The sequence below is a fragment of the Dipodomys ordii genome, unplaced genomic scaffold (genome assembly GCF_000151885.1).
Source record: "Dipodomys ordii isolate 6190 unplaced genomic scaffold, Dord_2.0 Scaffold40, whole genome shotgun sequence".
NCBI lineage: Eukaryota > Metazoa > Chordata > Mammalia > Rodentia > Heteromyidae > Dipodomys > Dipodomys ordii.
In genome coordinates this window covers 5,139,877-5,166,135 of record NW_012267256.1, presented here as the reverse complement: position 1 = coordinate 5,166,135, position 26,259 = coordinate 5,139,877, and the positions used below count along the sequence as shown (strand labels likewise).

At 42.6% G+C, this 26,259-nt stretch overlaps 1 protein-coding gene across 1 annotated transcript in view; it reads left to right on the top strand.

The window, feature by feature from the left end:
* Positions 1 to 26,259, top strand: part of Pcsk5 (proprotein convertase subtilisin/kexin type 5) — a 351,177-nt gene that overhangs the window by 265,832 nt on the left and 59,086 nt on the right. Inside the window, exons 22-24 of the mRNA XM_013018392.1 lie at positions 4,801 to 4,937; positions 9,168 to 9,374; positions 10,462 to 10,530. Of these exons, the coding sequence (XP_012873846.1) occupies positions 4,801 to 4,937; positions 9,168 to 9,374; positions 10,462 to 10,530 (413 nt within the window). The remainder of the gene's footprint in view (positions 1 to 4,800; positions 4,938 to 9,167; positions 9,375 to 10,461; positions 10,531 to 26,259) is intronic.

Below are 26,259 nucleotides of genomic sequence, written 5' to 3'. Positions count from 1 at the left end.
AGTTTGGGTGACCATTCTGAAGGATTAGAAGTCCTAGAACTGGCCGATGATCAGGCCCTTTATCCCACATTACCCCACTGCAGGAAACTAGAGCGTACACGGATGTGCTCCATCCATGGTGGAAGATTCTCCGTGGCCAAATCACCCCTTACAAAACCCCAGCTCACCACACTTGCGTGTTGTGGATTAATTTTCCAGCACATGAACTTTGAAGCACACACTCAAACCATCACATCCAGAACAAATAAAAAAAATGTCTGCTTTTGTGTCCACCCTGAATTAGACAGAAAGTCAAGCTGCTTTTTAGGACACCCTCCCGGACTTGGTCAAGAGATCGTGGCACACCCAGGAGCAAGCAATAGTGGAAAGATCGGAACACACTGTCTGTGAAGCAAGAGCCGGACCTGTGGATGAGGCTGGAGCTGTGAGGGACACACCCTCTGCCTCACCACGAATGGAGGAAACAAGGGCGGGTGTGAGACGGAAATAAATACCCTCAGATCTCTCTTCCTCCCACCTCAGTTCCGCTCCTGATGTTTTCCCTTCTCTGCAGCTAACTGGAGGATCATGGGAAAGGCCAAGGACACGTGAGAATCATTGGGTTTGGCATGTAATGCAGGATGTGATCACTTCCAGGGCACAGCAGGACAGAAAATGGATCTAGGCTGTGTGCAAATGGAGATCAACAAAATAACCCACACTCCTAGTCTCTGCAAAGCTTTGGCACAGAGGACCACTTCTGTAAAGCTTTAGGTGTAGCTGTTAAGGATGATTTAGAAACTTGGAGGAAGAAAGTGTGCCACTGTATTTAACACACCAAGCTCTGGGGTGCCGTGGTCCTCACTGCCCAAACTGGCTCCCCAGCCCTGTCCCTACAGAGATCGAGAGCCAATGAGCTCTCTGAAAGCACTTAAATTCTCACCCTGCCTTAAGTATTTTGCTTGACCGACTTCAGTGATACAAAGATCAAAAGTTTGTTTTTAATGTATTGTTAGAATATTAAAGCAGCAAGAAGTTACATTAAGTACCCTTGTGGTGAGATAATTAGGTCAAGCCAACAATTGGCACAAGGGACCAGAGAACCCTGACTTGCTAGCTTTCCTATTATACTTCTCACACACACACACACACACACACACACACACACACACACGTGCTTGTGCACTGAGGGTTTCTGGAATGCTCCCTAACAATATTGATTTCACCTTTGCCTTAGTATTGGTTTCAACCACCTTTTTTCGTGCTATAAACCCTATTCAAATAGCACGAGTCAGAAAGAAAAAGCTCTTCCACAGAGCCACGCTTGGCTAAACATCTCAGAAATCCACACGGTAGATGACTGGTGATCTCAAAGATTCCTTAATACTTTAAAGAAAATGCGTTATCAGCCCCATCTTCTGCTTTCGAGGAGCCAAGTTTCTGTTCTTCTCCACAACTTGGGGTCTGTAGAAGTTGTTTCCATTTGAAATGGGACTTTTCTTCAAGCTTCTTAGCAAATTTTCTTAAGAAGGAATGGAGAATCCCGTGGGTGTGATATAATCCATTGTCATCAGTGATACCTGTTAGTTTTCCTTGTCTTTCTATCTTTAGGAAGAATTGGGCTTTTACAGAATTGAGTATATTGCCTCTGCTTTCCTTAGCATGCAGGACCAGGGTAGTTTGCACAATTATACATTTGGTACTTCCTTAAAGTCAAGTCAGTGGCCTCTTTTCCTGCACAAACCTGGAAGCATTGATTCCCTCTGCTCTCTGCTATATTGGCCTGGTTTCTAATGGCTGCCACTGAGAACATCACCTCTTCAAAGAGAAATGTCTTCCCCTAAACCAACCTATCCCTATCTATCATCTCTCTTCGAAAGGGTTTAATGCTGATGTACCTTACATCTCCTTCTCAACTGAATTGACCAAGGAAAGATTCCCCTTTCCATCCCGAGATAAACTTTCCCTTTTCTCCCTTTCGGTAGAATCTTGAGTTCCTTCCTTGGGTAAAGTGCTCTTATAGTTTGTCTTACAAGGAAGGCTGGGGGCTGTTGCTGTTGTAGTGATGAAGTAAACCTCATCCAAATTATTTCTTTTTTAAAAAAAATCTTTTAACTCAAAACCCAAAGCCAGATTGGGACTGGCATATTTTCCACTGGTCATGAGAAGTCTGCTTTAACACAGATAGCCAGATATGTACAACATGCTTAAGTCTAGACATCCGTGCCCTGCTGAAGGCCAAAGTATTGTTCATTCTAGTGGCACTGGTATGATGACTAAAATCTGAGAGACTTGGAATCCAGGAGTAGAGCAGCTTTCTCTCTATGGATGCTGACTTACGTCTCATTCTGTTGATGAATGGCTAATGGCAAAGAGTTTCAGGGTATCAGAAAGGATGGGATGAAAAATGCTTCTTGTTCAAGATTCCTCATCTCGCTCTTAGTTTCCTGAAAACTTGGGGTATAAACAACCCACCCCTCAACTCAGAGTTTGCTCTAGATTTGAAAATAATAGGGTTTAGTCAAGGAAGTATCAACCCAGGCACAAATTACCTCCACCTGGCCTGTTGTGTCCTGCCCAGCCTGCCTGTAGGAAAGTGGAAGAGAGAGAAGGAAACATTTCTTTTCCTGATTGGTCCAGGACTCAGGTTCTCAGGCCTGGCTGAGGGCTGGGGGGAGCTTCACCCTCTTTGGCCTGTGCATGCTGTGTGTTAACCTCACAATTTACACAGTAACTACTACTCTAAGGAAGCTCCCGGAGATGCTAGTTTGGCATCACCTGTATTACTGAGAAAACATTTGGATGACTCTATTGTAATCCAGATTGTCATTAGCAGAGATTTTCAAAGCAAGTTCTTAGTATGTTACAGGACTGCTGGCATATAGCCAAAGCAAACATAATTGGTATAGCAAAGATGCGGTGGTTACTGAAACACGTTTCACTATGGCTAAACATGGAATCATCCCAGGTGCCCATCACAGATGAATGAATAAAGAAAACTTGTATATATGTAATGGAATGTCATTCAGCCATAAAGAATGAAAATCCTGTCATTTGCAGCAAAATCAATGGAACTGAATGATATAATGTTAAGTGAAATAAGCCAGACATACAAAGACACAAACTGCAATGTTCTTGAGCCTAGGAAGAAACTAAAAGAAAGTTCATCTGCATGTCGAGTAGTAATTACTAGAGGCTGGGAATGGTGAGGGAGAGGGGCAGGGCAGAGAAGAGGTGATAAAAGATACTGAAATGTAGGCAAATGAATAAGTTCTGATTTCCTGAACTACAGTGGGAATCTGAAAAGAACTCAAAAGCTCCAATCGTGAAGAAATGATAAGGAGAAGGAAGTATTACCCTGATTTGGTTGGCATATACTCTACATTTGTGTTGAAGCATCAAACATACCTCATTAATATGGACAATCAATGCATACTAATGAAAAACTAAAATCAGGCTAGGAACATGGCTTATGCGGTTCAGAACCTAGCTAGCAAGCACAAGAACCTGAGTTCAAGCCCCAAGACCAATAGTAAATGCCCAATAGTAAATTACCTTGAAATGGATAAATAGCCAAACACCACTGGCTTGTGCCTGCAATACTAGCTACTAAGGAGACTAATATCTGAGGACCGTGGTTTGAAGCCAGCTCCAGCTTGAACCTGTGAGACTCTTAGCTCCAATTAACCACCAAAAAACCACCAATGAAGTGGAGCTGTGGCTCAAGTGATAGAACATACGCCTTGAACAACAACAACAAAATCTCAAGGATAGCACGTAAGCCCTGAGTTTAAGCCCCAGGACCAGCACACACACACACACACACACACACACACACACACACACACACACACACACATACACACACACCAAGTAACAAAGGAATATTTTAAGTATGCTCTCTGGTCCAACAGTGTTAGTATCACCTGGGATTTGTCAGGAATCCAATTTCTCAGCTCCCTTCCTTGGAACCCTTTTAAATTAGACACTCCAGAGGTAGTCTGCAGGTCTTTCCACCTATACACCTTCTCCACCTGAATTCTACATTTAATGAATCAACGTTTTATATTTTTCTAAGCAGAATTCTTAGACACAATTGATTGAATCCCATTTGCTCTTACATGGCAAGGAACAAAGAAGCAAAAGCATGAAAATATTAGCAATGAAATTATGATGTACCTGGTAAGTATAGAAAACCAAAGATTTCAGAAGCCCAGGTACTAACTTATTTGCAGTGCAGCTACAGGTGTTCACAAGCATGACCAGAAAGTCAAGACTGCCGTACTCTCTATGTCAAAATTTGCAGCATACATAGGCTAAATTTGTAAGTAGCACCTAAGCTTACAGAATAATGCTTCATCCTTCTCTTCAAAGGCCCTTGAAGCCATTATTTCCTTTGCCAAGTTTGGGCGTGCTGGTAACTGAAGACACAGTAGTGTTTTCCCCAGGCCCCAGGATTTAGAGGCTCCTTCAACCTCTTGAGAGTTCAGCGCTTCCATCTCGCTGATGGTCGGCTTTGACTGGGGCCTGCAATGTGGGTTGAAGCCCCGTGGGCACCCGCTAGCAAATCTGGAACCAGATGCAGGATGAGATCTCCAGCCAGCTTCTGGCTGGCCTGCTGTGGGATCCAAATCTCGGGCCAAGAATGGGTACGTGACTAATGATTCACATGTTCTGAGCTGATGAGTCCCAGGAATCCCTCTCGTGTCTGGAACAAGGAAACCACATCTGTACAGTGAAACACTAACACCACATGTTCTGATTCTTCAGCCCTTCTGGGAAGTCACTCTGACGGATTCTAAACATCTGCTTTTCCTCCAGGGTCCTCGATAGTGGCCACTGCGTGTTGACCTGTCCTTCGTGGAAATTTGAATTTAACAACCAATGCCGCCCATGCCACTACACCTGCCAAGGATGCCAAGGAGGTGGATCCTCCAACTGCACCTCTTGCAGAGCAGGTGAGGGAGCTGGCCCACTCCCCCTCATTTCAAAGCCATTCTCTGGATGGCCAGGATTTGGGTTGATTATAGAAGGTGTTGAGGGTTAAGATACAGCTGTTGATCACACAACCCGGAATTCGCTGCTTGTTTCCTGGCCATGAAAATCTTATTCGCGTTATCACAGAGAGGCTAAGTGAAGGAGAGAGACAAGACGTAGAAACACAATGTCAGGCATGACAAACGCAGTAAAGCTAATATCCAAGAGGATGCTGGGCATCAAAGGAAACATTTGGTCTTGTTTAAAAGAGAGAACGTATCAGGGGCTTTGTAAAGTCTCCTCAGAGCTGAGCTATGGGTCGTAGGTGTCATCAGAGCCCTGAAGGTCTCAGCTCCTGACAAATAGGGACTCATATCCCAATGTGATTCTCCAAGTGTTCCTCTGTCTCTGGGCTGTGCAGCTTGAGATCTATCATTCGTAGTTTGTTTACCCTATTTTCAGTGGGAACTACATTTAAATTTCAAGTAAGAACTTGGATTTTTGTTAGGTGGTTGTTTCTGTTGAAAAGTTGGGAGATCTCACAACACTGGGTCTGCCTTTCCAAAAATCTCGGGAGCTGGAGCACCAGGAAAGCGGCTCAGTGCTTCTCCAAGTTCTGGCCATCCCCGGTCCTCGTACTGACCCCAAGGGGGGTTTTGTTTTGTGCTGCTTTTGTGACTCCAAGGTTTTTACTTGCCATTGTCATCAGACTGAAATCATCCTTCTAGTGGACGAGAATTGTTTATCTCTATTTTTGCTCTCAGTAAAACAGGAAAAATGAAAGGAAATGGATTCATAAAATGAATGAGTAGAACTCTCAGTAGATACTACCAGTTGTGGTTACAATGAAAAGCATGGCTTTATGTTTCATACGTAAACACAGTATACCTTTGCAACATTTTTTTTATCTCCTGCTGTTTCCCTCCTCATCTTGAAGGTGATGATAACTATCTTTTATAGCATTATTATGGAAAATTAAGTGAGGCAAAACCATAAAGCAATTTTAGGATAGTAAACCAATTAAACAGACTGTTCTTACTTTTCCACTCCTTACCCTCATGGGTTCCCTCAGGGATCTCCGCTCATTTATGACTGAATTCTTCCCATTTCATCTTTTGGTGCAGATTTAATTTCCATAGGAACAGCCTTGCTGCTGGTCTAGGTTAGGTCCCTTTCACACGACCACCCGTGGAGGCTTGTACTTACCATTCACAGCCTCATAACCTTTGATATCTGTGTCCCCATAAGACTTCCCCCTAGCAGCAGTAACAGGTTTCTGCCTTAATTTCTGCTGTAAGCTTGCATGCACACAGCATCTGGCTTATAGAAATAGCCCAATAAATAACGCAGTGAATAAATGATTCAGTAAAAAGAACATCACAACCAACACACAGAAAACCTGGGCTCTGGTCCCAGCTTTGTTACTAACTAGAAAACACAAACACAATCATTTCACATTTTTAAGCTACTTCTAATTCATAGAAGAGAAGGAAGAGGAGGAGGTAGAAGAGGGAAAGTTGGCATTTCAAGTGACTCTCCCATGTAAAAGATTGTAAATCTCCATTTATAGCACAGAATTAGAGAAAAGTGTAGGTGCTCAACAAATGTCTAATCTTCCAAGCATTTTACAGCTACTTTTACAAACATTATGTAAAGTGCTTTTGGTATTCCTTCCATATTTTCTATTTGAAAGGTTGTTTCAAATCTGCTACCTGAAACACTCCACATACACGGTACCATGGAAAATATAATGAATGGTCACATGATGCTTCTGATGGTTAATATTTATCATTAACTTGATTGGATTAATATGCACCTATGAGATAAATAAGCACATAAAGGGGGGGGGGTATCTGTGAGGATGTTTCCAGAGAGAATGGATGGAGGGGGGATGGAAGCAACAACCCCAAGCTAAGAGCCCAAATGGAACAAAAGGAGCAGAAGAAAGCCATCAGAATGAGCGTTTGTTCTCTTGCTGCTTTCTTTCATTCTCTAGCCCGCTCACTCTATCTCCCTCCCTCTCTCCTTTCCCTCTCTGCTTCTCTCTCTCTGTCTCTCTCTTCCTTTTCCTTCCTCCTTTTCCTCCCCCTCTGCCTGCCCATCTTCTTCCCCAGTCCTCTCTGCTTCCTGGCCCCCATGAAGGGAGCTGCTCTGTTCTACTCGGTCATGATGGACTGAAAACTCCGGCATCTTGAGCCAAAATAAGTTTTCCTTCCCTTAAGTAAGCCGTTATGCCCAATGTTATGTCATAACAACAGCAATCGGAGTTTCCACAATGCTCCCCTTCAAGTTCACAGCCTGCTAAGGAAGTGTGTCCTCATCTTTACAAAAGAAGAAATAGCGTATGGATGCTAAGAATCTTGTCATGGGCTCAGCAGCAGCACTGCTTGCCGCTGTGGTGAGCAGAGGAGGCTTGCTGGAGGGACCATTGCGTAGCCAACCCTCATTCAGCAGATGCTCTCTGTGGAAGAAGCTAAACATGGCCAAATAGGAATTCACTCTCTCACTCACTCAAGCAACCATGCAGCCCATATATATTTAGAAGTCAGTGGAAGTAGACTTTGTGCTCAAGCCTCTGGATGGAGAGGTGATATCCTGTGAAGGGGTAGGGGTGCAGAGTAGCCAGGACTGGCCATCATGTTGTCCCGTCCACATGTGAAGAGTGTGGCGCACTGAAAAAACACCATTGTTCATGAACAGTCAGGGTGGGGAGCAGGGTTGAGAGCACACTTTGGAAGATTGAGCCTCGGTGGTCTCCTGAGGGTTCATGTCTTGCCAGATTATAGTTTTGTGATCCAAAACATTGATCTGTAGCCAGACCAGAACCACGTGGCACAGTATAACTCCTAGACTCTCTCCTTCCAGCTTAGGAGATGGTGTTTTGGGGGTCGAACAGAGCAAGAGTTGAATCTGTTTTGTTCTACCACCTTTGTAGAAGCCCTCTTTATTTTCTTGAGAGCCAGCATACTTGGGTATGAGATTTCCATCAGAAAAGAGAGGACATAAGTCAACAATATGTTGGTAGGATTGTATTTGAAGCAAAGCTTCTGTCAATATGAAAAATGAAAGAGAACTGTTTGAGCGTGCCACAGCTGTAAGTAAGAAATAGTATCTGCCGGTTCACATCGTGCCGGTAAACAGTATATTACCTTTCAATTCTGCACTTGCCACAGGGGGTTAGTGCAATCTCCATCCACCAACTCAGCAGCTTTGCACCTTGAAGATCAGTGGTTTGGGATCTCCGTGGGGTAGATCCCAATGCATGAACACTAGACTCAGTTCTTCTGAGTAACACAGATTGGCTTCTCTTCAGAAGTGAGAACGTTTGGGAAATGTGATTCAAAGAAGATGGATACCCTGTTGCATACTCAGCATGCCTGCAAGCACACACACCCATGTGTACACACATGTGCACACACAAACACACAACACACACACACGTGCACCCTGTAGAATGGAAGTAGGCAATCTCTACATGTGTGTATAGAATTCATCTTAGTGTTGTTTTTTATATTTGAGACTGCTTACAATCCTTTGTCATTAGCTATAATGCTTTGTAACTGACTCCATTTTTCAGTTCCCTCTAGGAACCAGTTTTCATTGTCTGTCATGCTTGGGAGGAATTGAAGCCCCAAGCTGGCAGGAATCAGGACCTTCAGGAATTCATGTAAAAGAGGCCAAAAGGCATGCTTGGGTTTTAGTGCTTCAATACGGTTGCCATTATGGCAACTGGTAACTTTACAAAAATGCAGACGATTTTGATAACAATTCCAAGTCATTTATAGAAATTGTACTTTCGGAAAGCATATCTATCATGAAGCATGTGTTTATTCTTCTAGGAACCACTGTAATGCCTAAGTCTGAGAAGTTCCACAGATACCAAAAGAGCCCTTTGGGAAAGTTAAACCCATTTTGAATTGTCATTATTCACAGAGCATGGTTTGTGGTTTTGCAATGACATCCCCGTTCACTCAAATATATAAAACAGTGGAAAATGATTTCCTGCAAGGAAAACTTTCAACCAGGGTATTGTAGATATTGCACTTTTCATTAAGTACATTCTTATACTTCTGGCCCCCTAGGAACAAAAGCATTCAGTTGTTTCTTTAAAAAAATAAAATAAAATGTCTTCCATAATATTAGCTTCCATGACTGACTCTATACATGTTTTTTTTTTCCCCTTTCTTGGCCTTGCTTCTATAACTGATCAGACAAAGACGGCCAAGAGCGTCTCCTATACAAAGGGGAATGTCGAGAGAGCTGCCCATTGGGTCACTACCCCACCAAAGAGCATACGTGCCTGCCCTGCCCAGACAACTGTGAGCTTTGCCAAAGCCCACAGGTCTGCACGCGATGCCTGAGTGGCTACCTCCTACTGCCCACCAACCATACCTGCCAGTGGCTGGAGTGTGGACAAGGTGAGGTGTTATGGGCTCCCAGCCAGTAGCAGGGGATGAAGTGCTGCATCTTGGGTGTTCTAGAGACTAGAATTATCACCTGGGCTTTAATATCTGTAGTTGAGATGACTTTGTCCCCGGATTTCCCCAGACAGGAAGGTTTTAATAAATATAGTGGAGAGAAAATTAGGTCGGATCCAAAGTCTTGGCCAACAGTTTTCTCCTTCCCGATTCCTCAATTTGAGACCCAAGGCAAGACAAATCCATTTCTCCTTGCCTTGGGGGTTGGGAAAAGCAGAGCAGCAGACGGAGTTGCTGTGAGGAGCCGATGAGAATCAGCCCACCTAAAAGGACTTGGAAATCTGTATGTGGTCTGTGAATCAGATATGTCACTGCTTTTCCCTGTTTTCTTTCCTCTTATACAAAGAGGGAAATTAGAAACCAGTACTTGGCAGTTTGAGCTTTCCTTTATGCAGAAATGCCACGGATCTTTTTTTCTGCTCTGTTTAAGCTTTATTCCTGGACCACTGCTAAAGAAAGCTCTAAGATTTTTTTTTTTGAGTAATGAAGACACTGGTTTCTGTTTCTTCTTGGTGTTTATGTTGTGGGTTTTTTGTTGCCAGTACTAGGACTGGTGCTCTAATACTTAAGCCATACTGCTACTTCTGGCTTTTTGTTCATTGGTTAATTGGTTAACTGGTTAATTGGGGATTTTTTGACCTATCTGCCTGGGCTATCTTTGAACCAAGATTCTCAGAGCTCAAATTCCTGAGCAGCTAGAATTGCAGGTGTGAGCCACCAGTGCTCAGCTCAGAACTGCTTTCTTTAATACATAAAATCTACTGATTTGACTCTAAAATTACATAAATGACAGATAGTCCAACTTGGCTCCATTTGTATCCAAGCAAGCAAGCTGATCCAATAAAGTAAATTAGTAGGGATAAAAATGTGCATAGTAAATATGTTCTCAAAGTGTTGGTTATGGGTTTCATCATTGATGGATAATTTACTCACCAATAAGCTGTATGCCGTGTGTTTTTATAGCACTTACTGATGTATCTCCACCTGCTGTGAAGCTGAGTTCTATTTTCCACCTTTTACTGCACAGGTGAAGTGCAAGACTCTGACTACGAAGAATGCCTGCCTTGTGAGGAAGGATGTCTGGGATGCAGTGTGGGTATGTCACTTGCCTTCCTTAGGAGCTGGAGTCACTGTGTCCTTTTGTACCTATCCTCGTCCTGCTGTAGCTCCAGTAAAGACTCTTGTCATTGTTCTCACCACCAGTGGCCCATCAACATGCATGGTGTGGGCTTTCTCCCGTCTGAGCACGGTCACGGTGAGGATGCCCTTGCTTCTGAAGCACTGGCTGGGCCCCTCGGCCCTGTGGATGTCCGGTGCCAGGATAGAGTGATAGAATGCTTCCTGAGCATGTGTGAGGGGGAACCTGGGACTCTGCCTCTTAGCATCTTGGGGTCACTATTTTTTTTTAATTATCTGAGCAGTTGTTTCAATTCAACACAACAATGTAGGAGTATAATGAGTGTGATATTTTTGAAACATTAATAGCAGACACACATAAGCAAAGATCGATATACTTAGCGTAACTCATTTGGTATATGAAATGCAAAAGCTTATGGGTAGAGAGATGGAAAGGTTTCCCTAGCTACCCAAGAGGCTGAGATCAGCAGATTGTGGTTCCAAGCCAGCACAGGCATAAAAGCTCAGGGACAGCGCCTAGGCCCTGAGTTCAAGCCCCATGTCCACCAACAATAACAACAAAAAATGGTGTGTTTGTGAGGATCTTAGCGTGGAGGTAGGAACAGTAACAAGATCAGCATGATCACAGTGGCCCACCTGTGTCCACCTTTCTTCCATGACTCCACTAAAGATGGGATCAGGGAAAACACCATAGAAGGAGTAACAGGCAGACCTTGTCCATCTGGAGATTCCATATTGGAAACAACTGACTTGAAAACAAGAAGAAACACATCAGAGTTGGGCTCACGTTACAAAAGGTTGCTCCTGTTAGAACTTTTAGTTGTTTATTATTTGTAAGTGCTGACCTTCAAACAGGGAGTTCAAAGGTGCTGTACCTAGAGTCTTGCTGTAAGGCGTATTCTGACATGAACAGCTTATTTGGAAATAGATCTTCTAGGAGGCCCCCGACGGACAGCTATAGGACAGGTACAAAACATAGGGGGGTCACTGGAGGGGGCAGGGATATTTTAAATGTTGCTACTTTCCACATTTCAAACCCTGAAATTTCTCTGAATTTATGAAGTCTCTATGTATTGGGCTAATTCATGGGTTGACACTGTGTGTGTGTGTGTGTGTGTGTGTGTGTGTGTGTGTGTGTGTGTGTGACTCAGATACCCCCTATTTTTGAACCTCTGTCAAGCTGTGCAATAGAATAGATTCATATGTTATTTGTCCCCCTTCACTTATAGGCCAATCATAACACTTTTTACAGCTGACAGATATAATCTTTGCTATATAACATGTTTTTCTAGATACCAGATAACATGCTCTTGTCCTGCAAGAACTAGAAAATGTCTGAGTCATAGTAAATGCATAATTAATATGCAAACATCCGTGATTGAATGGTGGTTTGACTTACCTGATTTCAGCTTTACCATGATATAAAAAGTGATAACACACCAAATAGAAACTATGCTTCAGATTTGGAGTTTTATTTTTCCCTTGGGATAGCAATATGTGGTCCATTTGTGATGCAGGGCAGAAGCAGCTAACCAAAGCTCCCAGTCAGCCACACGGTCGCAAAAATAAACAGCTAATGCTATATGGTATTAATATTAATTATTTACATATAACTGGTGCATGGTATCAGCATTTTTAGATATAATTGGTCTATTTTGCTAAATTACATGAGATATTTAAGATAATCCTTGTGTCTAGAAGATTTTTGCCCAAATGTAGACAAATATTGGGGTTCTGAGCATATTTACACTAGGGTGCAGGTTGAATAATCAATGCATTTTCAGCTTAATCCTATTTTCAGTTTTGTCTGGCTGTGACCAAAATGCCAGAAAGAATAACTAAGGAGGAAGACTTCTACAGGCTCCATTTTCTTTTCTTTTTTTTTTTTTTGGTCGGTCGTGGGGCTTGAACTCTGGGCCTGGGCGCTGTCCCTCAGCTCTTCAGCTCAAGGCGAGCGCTCTACCACTTGAGCTACAGCGCCACTTCCAGTTTTCTGGTGGTTTATTGGAGATAGGAGTCTCACAGTCTCTCTTGCCCGGGCTGGCTTTGAACTGCGATCCTCATATCTCAGCTTCCTGAGTAGCTAGGATTACAGGCGTGAGCCACCAGCGCCCAGCTTACAGGCTCCATTTTCAAAGGAGACAGTCCACCCTGACAGAGAAGGCATGGCTAGCCAGGCTTACATCATGGCCAACAGAAACCAGAGGAAAGGAAGACAGGAAGGGACCAGGAGAAAATAGAGGCCCAAACATGACCCAGTGACCCACTTCCTGTTTTCCACCACCTCCAAATAATGCTACCACGTTATCCATCAGTCGTGACATTCATTCATTCATTAGATCAGAACTCTTTCTTGCCAAATCATTTCTCCAAACTCCCTATCAGACATACCAGAGATAGACTTTACTAGATTTCTTGAGAATTTCTTAATCTAATCAAGTTGGCCATCCAGATTAAGCATAATGGATAAATTTATCAACACATAATCCCATTGTTAGCAAAAGCTTACTGGAGAGAATTTGAGAGTTCCCCAAATTCAAAACAGAGATGCATGCTCAACAGTCCCAGGGATTTAAAATTTCCTCTAATCGTATTTGCCTGTGGTTCAATAATTAGAGGAAGGCTATCTTTCTCTTCAGAGAAGAGTAAAAAGATGAGAACTATAAGGAAGATTTGAAGAAGACATAATTTGTTAAATTATATAATTGTATAAGAATATACACTTCAGCTGTGTGGGTGCTAGTGGCCTCACACCTGCGTGGTTCCCCAGGCGGCTGAGTCGTGAGGATCACCGTTTGAAGCCAACCTGGGCAGAAAAGTCCATGAGACTCCTATCTCCAACTGATCATCAAAAAGCTGGAAATGGATATATGGCTCAAGTGGTAGAGTGCCAGCCTTTAATGAAAAAGAACTTAAGGACAGTATGCCAGACCTGAGCTCAAGCCCTTATACCAGAACCCATTTAAAAATATGAATAGTTTAAGGAAAGATTTTACTAAAACAAGGCATAATCCTTTGGGAAAAATGGTCTTTGCTCTATTTTAATAAGGTAGATTCATTTTTGGACCAGGTCTAGACAGTTTCTAGAGGAATTAGAGAAAAGTAAAATCAGTCACTTGGAGACATTTTATCTAAACTATGTAAGAAATAGTTATTGAGAAATTATGAATATTTTTGAGTTTTATCATCCTTTCCAGATTTTTAGAACACCATAGATTAATATCTACCTTTTATAACTAATAACAAAAAACTGATTTTCAGATTGATAGGCATCTCACCCAATTCCTGGGTAGAAGACAGATTACCATAAAGTAGACTGAAAACTAAACCCATGACCAAAAACCAGTGATTTTGTCTGGAGAAAAATATTAAATCTGATACTCTCGATAGAACAGAGTGTTTTCACTATTGTGGGATTTGATTTTGCTTCATTCTAAAGTATAAACAAAGGGCATTTAAATGAGACCAGTTCATTCCAAGAGTATTTGATGTCAAATTCTTTGTCTTTCCTTGTATCTTGAAATGAAATTTTTAACAAAGAAAAATCTAAGTGTTCTGGTTTACATTTCTCCACTAATTGTGGTAAGAGAAGCAAATAGAGTGATTTTACCTACTGTTTTGAGCCTACCTTTTTATTTTCATTTAGAGAATGTAGTAATAGATATGACATTTGATTATGACCTAAGATTGGAAGCCCATACTTAGATCACAATTGACTTAATGATGGCTTTCAACTGAATTACAAAAGAGCTTTTTATTGAAACTGTGGAAAGATAAGCCTTAGGTAAGAGAAGACAAGTATATGTGCAATTATTCACAGTGGTATTAATTGTGGTAGTAAACCTTTGGAAACAGCCTAAATAGCTGTTCATTGAAGATGGGCTGAATAAACTAAGGTACACAATGGTATACTTTGAAATGATCCCAAACAAAAAGCAAAGTTCTGTATGAACCAGTATTTACTTCCTAATATATTGCGAAGCAGAAGGCAAGGTGAAAATGCTATTTACTATGTTCCCTTTGGGGTAAGTAAATGGCGAAATAAAAAATGTATGTGATATCTATGTTTTACTTATATTTCCAATTTATTTTATTTTATTTTCAGAAGCTAATGAAAATAGTAAACTATTATGCTAACCTATAAAGGAGTGAAGGAAAAGAGAGATTTGTCTAGTCTTTTGAAGAGTTTTGAGTTTTAACCGTGTGTTTTACATATTCATAACAAGTGACTCTCTAGTGATTGTGCCCCCGCTGGAGAGAACACTGAATTTTCTGATAAAGAATTATAATCAGTTACTTTTTATTAATTCATATACCAATAACAACATTTAAAGAATAAAAAGGAAGAGGAGGGGAGGGGAGGGAAGGGAAGAGAATGGAGGGGAAGGGAAAGGAAAGGAAAGGGAAGGGGAAGGGAAGGGGAGGGGAGGGGAGGGGAGGAGAGGGAAGGGGAGGGGAGGGGAGGGGAGGCATAATTAAGTTTAGAACAATTAAGCACCGTGAACCCATGAAAACCAGGATTTGACCGAGGACAGCCCCAAACTAATTTTCACATGTTTCTTACCTTCTCTGTCCATACTTCTTAATATTCTCCCCTTCTGAAAGAGTATTTGGGGATTTGGGAATAATGAAATGATTCAGCTTGACTTTCTTGCCCTTTCCTCAGCCATTCACACCACAGCTCTTCCCCTGCGTTTGGCTACACTTAGTGCTCAATGACATAATTGAAGTTAAGGATTAAATGGTGAAAATTTATAACACTCAAGCAAGCTACTTTGCTGTCACTACTCATCCAAGCTATCAGCCTACATCTGGAAATTTCTGAAATAGAAAGTGGAGATTCCTACAGCCACCAGACTGAAGAGGAAAGAAGCAGGCTTTCGATTTATTCTGGCTTCTTTTTTTAATTGTAAAGATGGTGTACAGAGGGGTTACAGTTACATGAGTAAGGTAATGAGTACATTTCTTGTTGAACATCATTACCTACTCCTTTGTTTTTCCCCTACTATCCCTTCCCTCCTCTACTCCCTCCCCCCGCCTGAAGTTGTAGAGTTCATTTCTGACATAGTGTCTTGTGAGTATCCTTGTTGCAATGGGTCATCCTGTGTCCTTGTTTCAGGATTTTGTTATTTCCCTTCCCCTCCCCAAATTAGATAAATGTTTATACAAGATTCAGGTACCAGATTCAAAGACAGTGATTGCGAGGGATAAGCCAATGGAAAAAGCAAAATGAAATAAAATAAAAAGAAAGAACTAGACATAGTACATTGGCAAAATGAAATAAAATAAAAAGAAAGAACTAGACATAGTACTAGACATAGTACAAGGTCAACAACCAAAAAAGACCTGTTGCTTCCATGTCTTGGAGTTCATTTGAATTAGCATCATTTTATATGGTCATATGTACATAGCTATTGAGCTATTGTGATTCTCTGCCAGGACTATCCTAAACATATACTAGGAATTACATATGAGGGAAACCATGGAGCTTGTGTTTCTTTGGGTGTGGCTTGCTTCTTCATACCACTGCACCTTTATGGTCATTCTCTTCCATGAAGGACTCTAGCTGTTTGAGAAAGGAGATTCTATTCTATGGGTGTAATTGACAGGGACATCTCACCTTCCTTCACTTTACCCCCACATTAAATGCAACTTTCAGGTCCTGGAAGGAGAGGACCGATCTCATTGTCTCCGTGTGTGTGTGTGTGTGTAGAGTAAGGCCTTAGTTCATAGTAGTAAAAGTACTACAGAGCTGTGAGACATGATGTTCACTGTGTGTTTTCTAATGGAGCAGTTATGCAGGGCTGTTTTGTTTTGCTTTCCCAAATCAACTGTTGTGATTTCAGGTCACTATTTCATTTATATCCACATCTCCCATTGGATCCTTTCCACAAACTTCCATATGAACAAGAACAGTGTCCAACGGTATTTGCATCTTCCAAACCAAAGGTATAGAAAATAGAGTTTATTCTAGCATAGTGAATTTTAAATCAGAGCTTTAAATCGGCCTGGAAGGTGGCTCAGTGGTAGAGTGCTTGCCTAGCATGCATGAGGCCCACATAAACAAAAAACAACAGTAAATCAGAAGGAAGTTGTTGCTTGTAAAATCAAAACACAGCTTTTTCCCAGAACTTCCCTTCCAGGGTCCTGTGGCTCAGCCATGTCTAGAGAGCCTTAGTGAGTGATTGCAGAAGCCATCATTCTTCATTTCCAGGGATGGATGGGGAACAGGTATTCAGAACTCTTCTTGTCCCTAAAAGACAGAACGCAGAGCCAGCTTCACGGGGATATAACTGTGCTGTCAACAATTTGCTGAAGAGAAACAAGAAAGTTCCATGAGACAGTGGGGTCTTTAAAACAATAAGCTATTCTTATTTTTCATTGACTAGTGCTTTTCTCGCCTCTCATTCTCTAAAAGATACCTCATTTCCCAGGTGGAGGTTAAAAAGACAGCAAACCTTTTCAAACTTGAGCACTGGGCTGAAAGGATTTGCAGATGCTCTGCAGTGTCTTTGTCCCTTCTTCATCTTGGCTTTCTTCACTCCTTCATTTAGCAAATATTTATGGCATGCTTTTGTACTTTCTGCCTTTCCATCATTTGTTCCGTTTATTCCACAAATAATAGGACTGTATAGCCATCATTCACCAGGCATTCTGCTAAACCCTTAATGCGGATGATGTGTTTTCATATCCACAGGCCAGTGATTTTTACAGATGGGGAGATTGGAAATTACGGAAGTGTTGAAACCCATCCAGTTTTATGTATGTGAGCGGTGAGAAGTGGCTCAGAAATTGTCAGCTTTGAGCAACTTTGTACATTTTGCTCACTTTCTCTGCAGAAGAAGCAATCAACTTCAAAATGCTCTGGTCATAGCTGCATGCAGTAGGGTGGGCAGGGGTGTGCTGAGTAACAAATAGCCCCCATGTCCCAATGACTTCAAGCCACAATGGCGGGTTTTCCTTTCTTTCATGCTACCTCTTCCACATGGAGAACTTTGTTCGGCGTGATCCTCAAGCCAGGACCCAATAGAGCAGATGCCACTTGGTCTGTCGCAACAAGGCAGACCATACATGGGAGAATTACCCTGGATATGATTACTTGTACCCTCTACTCACATATTTATTTTGTGATCACTTGACTTCCCAAGCTCACAGCATGGGAAGGTATGGTCTTGATCTTGTATTTGCCAAAAAGCGCAGAGGTCACAAATAGTGATCACAAACTCACCTTGGCAGTGGCTAATAGAGCCTAAGCTATATTATATCTGCATGTGGAATATAAAGAGAAGACCCTTCACATTTATGGATTCTGCACCCATGGATTTGAACAAGCATGGATTGTGAATATTTTTTAAATGAACTGTATCTGTACTAAATGTGTAGGCATTTTTCTTGTCATTATGCCCTTACACAATATGGTACATATACAGCATTTATCTTGTACTACTTATTATATATGATTTAGGGATAATATAAAATATACAAGAGAATGTTATATATACAAATACTATGCCATTTCATATAAAGCATTTGAGCAGCAAGGCGTCTGTGGCTCACACCTATAATCGTAGCTACTCAGAAGGCTGAGATCTGAGAATCAAAATCAGAGACAGGCCAGGGAGAAAAGTCTTCAAGACTCTAAGCACCAATTAACTAGGCTGGCAGTAGGTGTAGCTCAAGTGATAGAGCACCAGCCTGAGTGAAAAACATAAACAAGAGTGAAAGGACCTGAGTTCAAACCCCACTTACTACCAGAACACACACACACACACACACACACACACACACACACACACACAAAGCAATGTGACTGATGGGTAAGCTGACAGCCTGGAAGACTCGGCGTGTTTGTTACGTCTGACATTCCTGTCTGTGCTCAGGAAGTGTATTAGTTCATATGAGACAAGACTTGGGATTGGATAACTCAGCTTTGGGGCAAGGGTGAAGTAGTATTTACTGAACATCTACATTGAGCTTGGAATTGGAAGATAAAGATGAATATGCTTTGGTGTCTGCTCTAAAGGGTGCTCGCGTTAAATGGATCCTCCATATACGCACGTTACAATCACCCAGAAACCTAAACACCTACCAGTGCCCCTGGTTTGATTGCTCTGGAGTGAGGGTCATTTTTATGACCTTCAGCTGACACGTGACCACTTGAGCCAGGTCTCTAGTCCAATTGATCATTTTTAAAAACTCTCTTGATTCTGATGTTCAGTAAGAGTAGAAAATTGTCAGCCATGATGGATATAAGCCGATAATTTCCGCATCGTATTTTAAATGCTTCCGTCCGGGATAGGAGCCGAAGCAGACACGGGGAGATTATCTTATAATAATTGTTCGCATATGATATTGCTCATTCCTTGCTAAGGGCTCAGCAAAGTAGGCTATTCACAGATCTCAACCCTGTCTGTTCAAAACCCTTATTGTCATTTCAGAGATGAGAGAGGTAATGCCAGAAAGTTTATGTCATTTGCCCAAAGTTGTACACAGCCAGCAAATATTAGAGCCAAATTCAAACTTTGGACAATCTGGCTCCAAATCTGCAGACCATCCAAATATTTGCTCTTTATCCAGCTAGACTGTGGTCATCTACCATTTTGCTAAATACTTTAAGTAAAAGTCACAGGATGATTGGCCTGCTGTATTTGTTTCATTCCTGGCTACATGAGCATGTAAAGAATACAAGACTATTCCTTAGTTATGTCTCCCAACAGTCCCCTTGCTAATTTTCCTACATTCAAGCTCACATTCTTACAGTTATGGGAGCGACGGACATGCTGGCGAAGTAGTCTAAGCTCAATTCTAAGCAATTAGCTCATCATCTTGGCTCTTCATGCTATTACACCATTTTCCCCCCAGAGCTGGGTATAATCAAAGTTCTTCCTACTTGTTGTGTAACTGACCTGCGAGGTTGAGCTGTGGGGCGAGTCTGTCTGGAGCACGTAGGCTTACAGAGAAACACTGGAGCCAAGTCCATCCAAACTAAAACTGTTTGAACAAAAGCATCAAGTGTGGTCTAGCCCAGCAGAGAGGGAGAACTTCAGAAGCCTGTTCTCCATTGCTGTGACATTAGCTTCCAGTGGCTAGGGCAGGGAATAGCCGATTGGAGGAGTAAATTTCACCTTTGTAAAAGACTCTAGAAGCTACTCAGGAGGCTTTGATCTAAGGACTGTAGTTCAAAGCCAGCCCAGGCAGAAAAATTTATGGGACTTTTAAGTCCAAATAACCAGCAAGAAGCCAGAAGTGGAGCTGTGGCTCAAGTAGTAGAGCACCATCTTTGAACAAATGACCTGGCCCTGAGTTCAAATCCCAGAATTGCATTAAAAAAAAAACCTCTAGAAACCAATGACTATCTCTTATGTGATTAAGCTGTTAAGCCATTATCAAATTATTTCCTTTCAGTGAAATAGGTTCCATTTTTCTGAATTCCTTACCACGCAAAGACCACTAGCTTTATCTATCAATCTTAAACCAGACAAAGCAAACCAACCAACAAACACCCAATGTAACCAGAAGTAATGGCAACAACTTGAGATGGTTAGGTCTTACTTGATTCTTCAGGCAGTATGAAAAAGGGAATCGAAAATCCTGGTATGGTATCTGTTTATCCCCATCTATGCTTTACTACCATGAAAGTCTTGGGTCCTTCCCACATACTGCTCGTAAAATTCTTTTTAGTTATATAAAAGGAAACATCATATACTTTCCTTCCTTTTACCACCTCATAGTGTCCTAGAGATTGCAATGAAACTAGCAAGATGACCATATCTTGAGTTCTTTAGGAGAGAAATTTCAAGAGGTTCTATCACTACTATCAAAATAAAATTCCACTCACTTTTTCCCCATCTCCATTCTTTTCCTATCTTATTCTGCCATCATCAAGAAGCCTGTTCCACCAGTCACTGGTGGCTCACGCCTGTAATCCTTGCTACTCAGGAGACTGAGGATTGCAGTTCAGAGCCAGCCCAGGCAGGAAAGTCTTTGAGACTCTTATCTATAATTGACCACTAGAAAACCAGAATGATTGATGCTGTGGCTCAAGTGGTAGAGTGCTTGTCCAGACCCAGAGTTCAAGCCCCATGACCGACAAAGAAGAAGAAGAAGAAGGAGGAGGAGGAGGAGGAGGAGGAGGAGAAGAGGAAGAAGAAGGAGGAGGAGGAGGAGGCGGCAGTGGCCTGTTCCTATGTCTGGGGACACACGCCCAACTTGTGTTGTCATTGGCCTTGACACCTCTGAGGTAGGCCCGTAGGAAATGTCTGCAGCTTCTGTGCTCATTGTTAGATGCACTCATTTCTCCTCCAACTCTCCATCTCCCTAGGCCACGGCCAAACTGCCATTTCATAGTCCTTTACCAGATGGTGGCAAGAACTTCAAGCTCCACTGGTTGAGGAGAGAAAGAAAAATTGATTTAAGTCACAGAGCAGACACCAGAACAGAGAGGGGCTGCGCGGGGCGGTGCACGGGACAGCTGCCCGCTGCCACCCACCTGCTCAAGCGGCTGCGCTCCAGCTGAGAACTGGGCCCACACCACGTTGCCTCGGCCCCTCTACAGCTTGAAATTGCAGCTTTCCAAATGGCAACAGGAAGGTCATTTGGGTGGAACTAGACTCCTACTTTCTATGAAGTCTCCCTGCAGTTCCCCCTAGGGACATCTTGGCTGGAGCTCTTCCAACCTCTTTTAGCTCATCTTGTAGCTCAGTGAGCCAGCTCAGGGCATTCGAAGCAGCATGGAAGCGGATCAGCGAATTGCTCCAGAATAGGATGCAGGCCTCACTTGCACCTACTAGCCAAACACAGACCCAATGCTAAAGCCTTAGAAGGCAAGAAGTATCCATGCTGGCCTGTCCGAACATTAGCCATGTCCTCACTGATGAATTAAACCTTTTCCTTCCGGCTGCCGTATGGCCATATCTAGAGATCAGTTTTAATGTTTTTCCAACAACAAAAAAAAAAAGTGGGTGCGACAAATGTATAATGTTTTCCATGAACCAAGCAGGTAACCCAAATGTTTCTTTATGGATCTTTAATGTCCCTCCAAAGCTCATTGGTTTAAAGCTTGGTCTCCAGCTAGTGGTGCTGCCAGAAGGTGGTAGAAGCTTCAGAAGATGGAGCCTTGTGGAAAGAAGTTAGGCCACTGGGGATTTGACCTCAAAGGACACAGTGATCTGCCAGCTGCTTTGTTTCTATTTGGTTCCTGCTCTACTGAGGTCCATCACTTATCACCACCTATTCCCCATCAGGAGCTACTGCCTCCCCATAAGCCAAAGCACCAGAGCCAAGTAACCATGGAATTAAACCTCCGACGCCATGGAACAAATCTGTCCTCCTTTTAAGTTGATTGTCTCAGGTATTTTTGTCATAGTGATGGATAGATCGCTCATTAGCACCCACTGGGCCAGAGAAGCCAGTGAGAAGGAGAGCAGTCCCTGTTTAATTAGGTCACCAGGGCCGGAACAAAGCTGATGACAGATGTAGCATTACCTCCACAGGGATTAAAAAGTATGACCTGGTGACAGTGTGGCAGAATGTGAAGGTGAAAAGGGTTCTCAACCTGTGCAGCCTCTAATTTGGGCCAGAAAGAGCTCCCAGCTTGGTTTATCATCATGATAGAATTTCATGCTCTTCCACGGTTGTGAGAAATCTACATGTTCCACTAGAAAAATACATTGACCTAAAAATGTAGTCTCCAGATCGCATGACCCCAGCGCTTGAGTGATGACGTTGAGCCATTGGGTCCGTTGTGTTGAGCCTTCAAAGAGAAAGGAGTTGTTCTGAAGTCGTTCTTACTGGAAAGTCTAATAGCATCGTGCTGGCTGCCCAAGCCAATTGTAAAATTGCAGACTGATTTTGTTTAACAGAAGTGCAGATGGTATGCTTGAAATATTATCCAAATGACCTGGCTTCCATGTAGAAGCTACGTGAATGGAGACCGTGAGGGAGGGAGGTCTCTTGCCTTCAGCACTCAAGGGTTTGCAAGAAATAAGTCAAGAACCATTTATAGTAGTGATAAAACGTTATATTTAAGGTTGTAAAAGAATGGATATACAAGGTCTCTGTTCAGAAGTAAAATCATTTTTATGTGCTCAGCAAAGGACAATTGAAACCTTTTACCAAGAAGCAAGACCTGTTGAGATCTCAAAGATAAAATGCGTCGATCATTCCTCACAACTAGATACGGTCATCACATTCTTGGAAGTTGAGATGGAAGAAGAGTCATGAAATCAGCAAGAGAGCTTCGCAGTATCGAGGTACACATAGCTAACGGCAGAAACACAAAGCCACCGTCCAAGTGGTACATTCTGTGTGCAAGTGTGACAGTAATGGCATAGGACCCATGGAAATACAGCTGCTTACTGGGGAAAGCATTACCATCCTTCCCAGTTAACAAACGCCTTATATAACAGGGTGCTGGGCTTTGAACCGCCAAGACCCCAGTGACTCTGTTCTTGGGAATTGTGTCTGTCTGTGTGTGCACACGTGTGTGTGTGTGTGTGCATGTGTGTGCGCACATGCATGCCTGTCCTGGAGTTTGAACTCAGGGCGTGGGCAGTATCCCTGAGCTTTTGTGCTCAAGGCTAGTGCTCTACCATTTGAGCCACAGCTCCACTTACAGCCATTTTTTGGTGGTTCATTGGAGACAAGAATCTCGAGGACTTTCTAACCTAAGCCGGCATTGAACCATGATCCTCAGATCTCAACCTCCTAGGCTTACAGGTGTGTGCCACTGGCACCTGGCTTGTACTTGGGAAGTCTGTGTCCGGTACTAGAAATACTAGTGATCTTAGTAATGCTTGACAGCTAGCCGATATCCAGATAGCCTGGCTAACTTGACCCTGCTATACATCTATGAGGCTGTCCTCTGCTCTCACACCCACTTTCCAGTTGCCCTGGTCTTGATCACCTCCAGATCATCTCCACTCCAGGTGGAGCTCTGCTTCCCCCCGGAATGCCCTTCTCAAGACATCAGTATGGCTGGCTCTCTCATCACACTACCTCTTAAGAGACTCTCTTGCAGTATCTAATTCAGCCCCCTTTTCCTGTCTTTACTCATGCACAAACAAGCACATGCAAGCATGCACACACACACTCACACACACACACACACACATCCTATTTTAATTCTGATAGATTGTAATTATCTGACTATTTTAATTCTTAATAACTTTAAAAATTCACAGGCTATCCTTCTGTCATTGACCATGTAACTTCCAAGAAGACAGAACATATTAATCTCTTTTACTTACAGATGTCTAATCCATATAGTGGATCTCACTTACCACACGTAGATGCTCAATCTGTGATTTGTGAACATGTAAACAGCCAGATCCCGAGAGCTGCAACTATGGTGAATGGTTTGAAAGAGCTTCAGTGACGAGTGGAGGAGCCGGACTCCGGGCTCAGAGCTCGCCTTCCCCACCCCTCCATACTAGTCTAAGGACTGTGATCTGGGAGCACAGGAGTGTGTAGATCAGTGGTGCTCCATGGTTATCTGTGAAGCCCTCTCCCTTCCCCACCTTCTCTCCTCCCAGTTTAGCCAGTTCAGCATAAGTTTCCTCTCTGCTGTGGACCTGATCTAAGAGCAGGCATTTTTAGCACCTGGTGTCTATTGAACACACATGTTTTCCTTCTCATTTATAATCCCATCTGCTCTCTATCATGTCATTGCTGCTCCTTCTTCAGACGTTCAAAAAGATAGCTTTCAAAATTAGCATAAAGAGAGACAAAACTGAGCTGGGCACTGGTGGCTCACTCCTGTCATCCTAGCTATGCAGGAGGCTGAGATCTGAGGATCGTGATTTGAAGCCAACAGTGGCGGGAACGTCTGTGAGATCCTTATCTCTAGCAAAAGGTTAAAAGTGAAGGTGTGGCTTAAGTGATAGAGCATCAGCCTTGAGTTAAAAAGCCAAGGGATGGCATGAGGCCCTGAGTTCAAGTCCCAGTAATAACATATGAAAGGAAAAAAGGAAGAGAGGAAACTGGTATATGAAAGGAAAGAAGGAAGAAAGGAAGGAAGGAAGGAAGGAAAAAAGGAAGGAAGGAAGGGAGATAGGAGGGAGGGAAATAATAAAGAAGGAAATAAGGAAGGAAACTGGCAGATATAATGAAAGAAGGAAGAAAAGGAAGGGAAGGAAGGAAGGAAGGAAGGGAGGAAAGAAATTTTCTTCAAAGTCTCTTTCAATATTTCAAATATCAGCCCTGATCAAAACACTTACAATTTCCAAGTAATCCACTAGTTTTAGACAGAATTCTTAGAGCGTGGAATGTTAGCACAGTGCTTAGATCTATTCGTCAGCTGGACTAAGTACATTTCTTCAAAAAGGTGACAACACTGTTAGATGAATAGAATACACAGCCCATTATAAAAAGTAATGGCATGTACTTAGTACATGTTGATTTAATTGGCAATAATAGGCCTAAAGGGGAATCACAGTGCTTGGATAAATCACTGTTATTTCCAAATGTTTCTAAACGTGTGCTTACTCAATACCCATTGCAGAGTTAGCCTTTCATCACACTAGTAAGGAAGTGGCATTGATGACGGAGTTTTTTTATGGATACTGAACCCTGTTTCCTTCTCTCCACATACCAAAATGCATGAGCCTTCTATGTCCAAACTTAACCCCTACCCTCCTATCACAGCCCCCCTGGAAAGATCACCTCACCCCTGAGAGGAAACGTTCCACACCCAGGTGGCCACACACAGATGCCTGTCATTCATTCACTTGTCTCTTGAACCAGGAGTGAAAGTCACAATGGCTGTACTACAAGGTTGATGGCTTCTCTCAGAGAAGAGAAAGAAGTACCAAGCATTCTCATCCATGTAATCTTTGACTATTAGAAAAATGGGGAGGGTTTTTTTTTTCATTCAACAGCATAGTTCATAGTCTATCTGGATTAAAACCTCTAAAAAAAAAGAGACAGCATTGCTTCCCCTTTCAGAGGTGGAATAAGGAAAAGTACTGAATTACTGTGATTGTCCCCCATAGCTTGAAAAGAGCTTATCACCTGCCACTAGCAATAAAAGCCCCCCACCCCAGCTTATAAAATGCCAGGAAGAACAATGGGTTTGGAAACAGAATTGTTGTAGTGTCTAAGAGAAACATCTTAGCAGACTGTGGGACAAATAGCCAGCCTTATAAAATGGAGCTCTTATTCTAACTGAACCCTGAAAACTGGGCTGTTTCCTACGCCTACAAAACATGTGGGCCCAGAAAATTTGCAAGAAAGGGGAAGAGATAGCCAGCAATTATCCCAAGGAATTGTATACGAGATACGCAGCCCATTGAAGCCACTTCACGGCGGGGCAAAGTTCTCCTGAAATTTGGCAGCTGATTGCTAGCTGCTGTCTATTTCGTGCATTATTGTGTAAACTTAATCATGCTGTGAAATCCCTCTTGTCTTCAGACCTAAGTGCTCCTGGAATGCAGATAGAGTGGTCACATGAGGTTTATTAGGAAGAAGAGCTGGGCCTTGAGGAGACGGGGTATCTGGCTCCTCCTTGAAATCATTTCTCTGCTATCACAAAGCTCCTGTGTGAAGACCATTGTAGGCCCTACCGTGGAGTGTCTCCCTGCACTGCAAGACATAATATCTCAGTGGTGGCCTGACGCATCGGCAGGTGCTAGCTTTTATTTTCATTATTCTAATGGTTTGGTTTCACCATGAATCATTTAGAATAAGCATT